Raw genomic sequence first — 6,859 nt, forward strand, 5'->3', positions numbered from 1 at the left:
TCACAGCTCCGTCGTCTTCCTGGGCTCGATCAGGATGGTGTTGAGCATGCCCACCTGACACTCCTGGTCTTGGAGCTTCCTTGCAGCCTGAGAAGGGCTTTGGCACCAGTCCGACCTCTGACGGCCCCTCTGCCAGTTCCTCAGCATTAGCAGGACGGTGATGAGGACCAGCACTGCTGTCAGCACCCCAAACACCAGCACTGTCACCAGCTGGGCTTCGCTCAGCCCTGAGTCCCTTTGGGTCACCACTTCTTTCACAGAGATTTTCAACAACCCTCCCCCCGGCTCCTTCTCACTGTGGTTGGCCACACGCCGCCCTGTGACCACGGTCCTGACAGGCTCCGGCTGTGTCACTGCTGGCATCTCGCTGGTGGTGCTTTTCATACCCCCATTGTATTCATGGTTCTCAGGGTGGTAGGGGGGAGCCCAGGTGGGCTCGGGGACGGAGATCTCGCAGGTTTTGCCAGTGAAATGGTCAGGACACAAGCAGTCAAAGTCATTGATGCGGTCGTAGCACTTTGCCCCATTTTTGCACGGTTGGCTGGCACAGTCGTTGATGTTGATGGTGCAGAAACGCCCTTCGAAGCCCAGCTGGCACTGGCAGGAGAAGCGGTTGATCCCATCGTGGCAGGTGGCACCATTGGCACAGGGACGCATCAGGCAGTCGTCCACGTCATTCTCACAGAGAGCCCCCACGAAACCAGCGAGGCACCGGCAGGTAAAGCTGCTGGCAAAGCCATTTTCGTCTTGACACTGCCCCCCATTCTTGCATGGAGACCTGCATGGAGAGAGCAAGGACGAGTCATGGCCCTGCAGAGCAAGCAGCTTCCCCAATCCCAGGGAGGAAAACACATGCAGCTGCTCACATGGACAGTGGGTCCAGCACCAACTCTCTCCATGGGGGCACCTATCTGAAGGAGAAGACTGGGCAGGAGTTTCCACCTCCCTAAGTGAGAGGCTGTGGGACCTCCTCAAAGGCTGTGGCTGTACACAGGCCCACGACCCACCACGGAGGGTCTTCAGCCAAATGATTTTAAGAGGAAACGTGCCCTCCTGATGCTGTCCAAAGGCATGATGGGTGTCAGCTCATCAAATCTACAGCATCGAGGGATGGGAATCTGCTCAGATTGCAACACAGATCTTGCCCTGGTGGGATCGTGCAATGCACACAGCTAAACTAAAGCTAAAGATCATTTTGGCTTAACTCCGTCAACGCATGGAAATCCAGATAATGAGCCAAGCTGGGCCACTGCTTGGCAGTGTATGACCTGAAGCTAGTGCTGTCTGTAATCTCACTGCTGTGTCTCACCCCACTTTCTCGCATGGCCCCATCTTCATCTCACAGTCCTTCCCGTGGAAGCCTTCTAGACACAGGCAGGAATATTCCCCATCTCGATCGTAGATGCACTGAGCCCCATTCTGGCATGGTGACTGGTGTTCACAGATATGTATGTCTGAGGGGAAAGAAAAAGGTGGGAATTAGTGAGAAAAGAAGGGCGATGTGGCAAATTCAGTTCACAGCCCCTCAAACCCAGTGAGGATGGAGAAATGGCAAGAGCTTCTCCCTCCTCCTCTCCAGTGGGTGCCAGCAGCAATAGAAGCGCAGTGCCTACATGGTGCCTCTCAGCTACAGTCTACAAAATGGGCTTAGAGGAGCAGAGAAAGCAAATTGTCCTGCAAATCTGCACAATGTGAAGGTGCTGTGCATGCCATCCAGCCAGCCAGTGCGGACTCTGTAGCACAGAGGAGCCTCTGAGGCCAGAGGAGGGCAGTCCACCAGTCACCTGCCAAAGGCAGGAAGCCCTGAGGGAAGCAAGAGGTGTTGCCTGAAGCCCACTGTGGCGTGGGAAAGGCAATGAGTTCATCTGCTCCATTTCCTGAGGCTGGCCGGTGTCTGGCAGCTCTTGCTGTGCAGCCAGGGAGCAGGTGCCGGCAGCCTGACCTCTTTTGCAGGAAGGGGACAGTCCCAGCTGTGCCAACCAGGCAACACCCCATCTCTCAGGCAGCCCAAGCAGCATCACCCAGGAGGCTTCTGGCTGTGCCGGCTCACCTGTCCATGCAGGGTGTGCTGTGCTTCTGCCCTCAGCACCAGAGGTTAGGATGTCCAGCCCACAACTCACCTTTGTCACAAAACTTGCCAGCCCAACCGGTGTGACAGATGCACTGCCAAGGCTGGTGGCATGTCCCATGGAGACACCCTGGCATACGCACACACTCCTCGCAGTACTCGCCCTCCCAACCTGGATCACACCTGCAGGAGGACAGGGCATGGCAGTGTGAAAAAAAATAAGCAAGGGCTGTGGAAAAGCTTGCTGCTTGCTGTGCAGGGTTCCCGCAGACATGGTGGTGCTGGGAAGCATCCCCAAAGCCCCTCATGAACCTGCCAGCTCCCTCCTCCAGAGGACACCAGATGAGGTATCTTTCCAAGAGGGCAAGCATTAGGTCAGCAATTCTTGCATTTCCCTCATTGCGTAGCAAGCCTGACAGGCAGAGAAAAGCTCCATCCCTAAACCCGAACTCCCTGAGGGAAGGGAACAAGAGGCCCCTGATGCCTGTGTGTTTCATTGCAACCCTTTGCATTATAACGTGTCACCTTTCATCTGAAGTGCACCATAATCCAGCTGCAAAACCTTGCTTGCCATGACTGGCATATGGAATAGATTTATCAATCAGTTTGCAAGGGCAGTGTGATGGGAAAACCCACAGCACACAACGAGCCTTCAGGCCCCAGAAGAGTGAGGCAGTGGGAATGGCTAAGTAAAGCCAAGCCGCGTTACTCCAGTGGCTTCGTTCAGGCCTGGCTATTGATACTGCAAGTTGTTCCAAAGACATGAGGAAAATGGTAAAAAAAAAAACCAAAATTGTTAAGTAAAGGCTTTTTGATGGGAATGGAGGCAACAGCATATGCCCAATAGTCTGGAGAAATGCATTCATACCTGGAGAGCCACGAGATGACAGAAGGCTGTGGGCACCCCTACCCTCAGCACCCACAGGCTATGGTAAGGGAGCAGGTGCCATCAACTCTTCCCCTTCTCTAAAAGGGAGATGGCCAACCTAAAAATTGCCAGGGAGGGGGCTAGGTAAGAAGCCAAGTCTCCCTGCACTGGGGGATCCTTGATGCCCTCAGACATTCACGTGCACCTTGGCAGCTCTTCTCTTCCATGCCCCTAGGAAGTGCATCCCCATCTCAGACGCCAAGGAGGTCAAGTAAGATGGCTGCCACCCAAGCCTGTTCTGCTGCCTGATGACTTTCCCCATCATATCTGATCCTGAAGGCTCCCTCTCATCACCCAGGCATGACCAGGCTGTCCCACACTCCCATCTAGACAAAAAGGGCTCAGCAGAATGACGTTGGTCAGTGTGCAGTGGGGGAATCCTGGAAGCACTGGAGCAAAGGCTGGAGGGGACCACTCCAGAGGGTGTCAGGTAAAAAGAGAGCAGCTGCCAATTCCAGGCACCTGAGCTCAGAGTAGGGGTGTAGGCACCGGGGGGGCAGCATCAAGGGAGGGAGAGTTGTTACAGTCAGATGTAGCAGGAGCAGAGAGCCAAGGACAAACTGTACCTGCATTTCCCATCCTGGTCACAGGAGCCGTGGGCGAGATTACAGCGCTCGCTGCAGTCATCACCTACAAGGCAGAAGACGGAGAGAGCTGGGTTAAGCAGAGACTGTAGATGATTCCAGATATGCCAGTAGCCATGCTGGCTCATAGCTTTTTTTTTCTGTCCTAAGCATTCAGCCTGGCCTTCCCCAGAACTGTAAGGTGAGGGACCATCTTTTCAGTGGCTGGATACCACATGAGAGGTGAGGATTCTGCAGTCACCCAAGCAGCTACAACACTGCCTTTATTGAGAAATGGGAACCCTGCTTCACAACTACTTGGTCTCTGATCATCTTCCCCACCCTCTCCCTGCTTCCTCTCTTAGATTTTGTACCCTTCTGGGCAAGAGCTGGGGTTGCCCATGCATTAAGACAATCCGTGTAATAGGGCCTGATGCACCTGGCACTTTGGTCCCACAATTCTGCAGCAAGTGTGGTGGGAAAGCTCAGGGCCAGGTACTGCAAGGTCACAAAGGATGGCTCCTCTTTATCTCCCAGGATGTCCCCATACTGAGGGACAGCTATTGGCATGGAGTGGTCTGGTCAGGGCTCCTGCCTTCTGCCAGGACCCAGCTGCCAGCAGTTCCCCTCTAGCACAGGGAGGCAGGACTGGGCATCGCATGGGGCCAGGTATCCAGTTCTGTTTATTTATTTAAAGGCCACAGAAGCTGTAACTGAGCCATGGCCTCGCTGTGCCACTTCTCATCCTCTGCTCAGTGCTGACCTGCTTTCTCCAGCCAAGTGTCTCCTTTCATCTTCACCTTCCTCTATCCCCCATCACTTGCTTGCATCTTAGTCCCACGGGGAGCTGGCTCACTCCGGCTCCATGGGCAGTAGAGCTAGAGCAAATGCCAGGAAGCAGGGGGTTTCTCCAGGAGCCCAGTGCCCAGGAGATGAACTGAGCTCCTGACTGAGTCCCTCCATCCCAGATTGGGGCAGGTTAACGCCCCCATGACAAGAGGCGCACTCGGGCTTTCCCCAGGCTGAGCAATGTGCTGTCTAGGAAGAGAGCAGGGGGAGAAATCCCCCATGCATTCATTTTTGCTGCACATTTTTGTGGCAGGTCCCACAGCTCAGGATAAGAGCCTGCCAAGACAAGCCACCATGGAGCTGGAGCAGTGTCCTGGGACTGTTCAGCCCAAGTTGGGGTATCATCGCCTTTCCTATTTGTAACCATCTCTCCTGGCAGATGGCTTTAGGAATTCATTGCTTATCTGGAGCAGTGGGGACAGCAAACTAATCTTTGGGAAGGGATTTTGTCTCACAGGATCCAGGATTAGTTGCTCAGTTTTGAGGTCTTCTTTGCCTCTTCCCCTGCCTCTCCAAACAGGCTCATTGGCTCAGAGACTCAGTCACATTAACTGAGAGAGAAAGAGCAGCGGGACCTCTCCCTGCTGGTCTCCTCAGGCACTGCCAGCCCCATGGGCAGCAGAGCAAGGGTCTCTACAGTTGCCACCAATCACCCAGGTGCTGGATGACTGAGCAGCATTTTCCGGTCTTCCAGGTCAGACCAGTTCTGTTTTGCATGGAGAACTGAGATTTCAGCAATGCTAAGGGCAGGTTTGGAAAGATGGATGTAAGAGAGAAGGACCCATGTCTATGGAGACTCACCTTGGGCAAGCTGGTGATGGGCCAAGAGGATCCAAACCAAGGACATGAGCTGGAGACAAAAGCTCCTGAGCATGGTCAGCGTGGCCCCACCGAGATGAACACCTACAGAGAGAAAAAGAGCAAGCTCAGAAAAATCCCCTGGCTGACACCACGGCTTACCTTCACACATCCCTTCCTCTCTGCTACCTGGGAGTTTGGACCTGAAACATTCAGTTTTGTATGGGCTTGTCACTGCACTCCTCTCTGTCCTTTCAGGCTCCTTTCTCTAAGGCAACGGTGGAGCACTAAGAATCAAAAAGCTTTTTAAAATGCGTGTATGGGAGAACTGAGCATGCACACTCGATCCTGAGCGTGTAATAGCTCAGGCTGTTACATTGCACCGTGGTGCCCTTGCCCCTGCTAGCTTGGTGCTAGACCGGGGCTGCAGCGCCAGGTAGGAAAGGCAAACACACACCTCTGCTTAGGTGCAGTCCTTTTCCTTGGCTATCCTGCAGAGAGCCCTGTCAGCCCAGGGTTCCTGCACCCATCTATTTTTCCGACCGCCTCCTGCCCTCTTGAAGTAACATTAAATACTTTCCAAAAACACTTCATTCCCTCCCAGCCTTCTGGGGTTGTTAAGTGCAGGAAATTCAAGGGTGATATCATAAATATATTACTATAATGAGATGGGAGGGGTTAAACAGTTCTGCTAGGAGAGTGGTAAAGGTACGGAGCAGACTCCCTCCTGCTGCGTGGGTGTGATGGACAGGGACCATTCCACTTTCAGCTTCACTCTTTAGCTGGGGAAGGTTGTGTTTGGTTAGGAGTTGCACGAAAGACTTCTCAGATGGGGAGAAAAGTCCTCCCACCCACCCACATGTACATATGCATAGGAGGAAGAGGTTTTAGGGTCCCTGCTAAGGACTTCACCTGCCTGCACCAGACAAAATAGCCCACAAAAAGCAATGATGTTGCTCGAAGCATCTCTCCAGCAAACAAACCATCACCAAAGAAAGGATGCAGCATTTTCAGAGGGGCTACAGGACGCTACTGTCACCACCCCAGCCAAATCCCAGCAGAGACTGCTGCATCCTCCCTCCACACAGTCCTCTTGTGACAATGCTCGCAGGACCCTCCTTTGCCTCCTGCCCCAAAACAGCTGCTGCATTTCAGGAGAGAGTGAAGCAATTTCTATAAAACTTATAAAATAAATTTCGAGCTGAGCACTTGGTATCCTGATCCTTCAGGGCTATGAGGAGCTCAACCTCCAGCCCACATGTCATCGCAAAGGTCAATTCCTCTACATCTCCCTACAGCCTCCCCACTCGATGCGCAGCCTCTCAGACCTCCTGATGCAGCCGCCCCACGAGCGCTGTTCCCAGTGCCCACCCAGGGGCTGCCCCGGACCCCAGCAGGGTGCTAGGGGCATCCTGGGGGGCTGCCAGAGCCTGCCAGAGAGATGTGAGCCACACCAGGGCAGGCCTGGCTTTGGGATACAGGGGCACGGGGGAGGGAGCTCCCTCTGTCCCACTCTGCCACTACCACCTAGCTGGGTTGGGGACTACCAGCCCCCCCCAGGGACTGTGAGCTATTAGGAAGCTATTTACCTGCCCCTCGGGGATATCAGGGACCTTTGTACGGCTGGGGGGCTACCAGGGATAGCCGGGGGGG

General features: G+C 54.1%; 1 protein-coding gene across 1 annotated transcript; it reads right to left on the reverse strand.

Annotated features, from left to right (window-relative positions):
• DLK2 (delta-like 2 homolog (Drosophila)) lies at positions 1 to 5,282 on the reverse strand. Its single transcript, XM_010195056.1, has 5 exons — positions 5,210 to 5,282; positions 3,563 to 3,626; positions 2,121 to 2,251; positions 1,310 to 1,454; positions 1 to 778 (listed from the first exon to the last, which is right to left on the reverse strand). Exons 1-5 carry the CDS (start codon positions 5,280 to 5,282, stop codon positions 1 to 3), a joined length of 1,191 nt encoding a protein of 396 aa, XP_010193358.1.
• Positions 5,283 to 6,859: the final 1,577 nt, after the last annotated feature.

Source organism: Mesitornis unicolor, unplaced genomic scaffold (assembly GCF_000695765.1).
Source record: "Mesitornis unicolor isolate BGI_N332 unplaced genomic scaffold, ASM69576v1 scaffold37400, whole genome shotgun sequence".
Taxonomy (NCBI): Eukaryota; Metazoa; Chordata; class Aves; order Mesitornithiformes; family Mesitornithidae; genus Mesitornis; species Mesitornis unicolor.

Coding starts and splice junctions, on each gene's coding strand:
- DLK2 (XM_010195056.1), bottom strand. CDS start 5,282: ATGCTCAGGAGCTTTTGTCTCCAGCTCATGTCCTTGGTTTGGATCCTC. Junction 2,252..3,562: donor GACCAGGATGGGAAATGCAG/GTACAGTTTGTC, acceptor GTCCTCCTGCAG/GTGTGATCCAGGTTGGGAGG. Junction 1,455..2,120: donor TGGCAAGTTTTGTGACAAAG/GTGAGTTGTGGG, acceptor CTTTCCCCTCAG/ACATACATATCTGTGAACAC.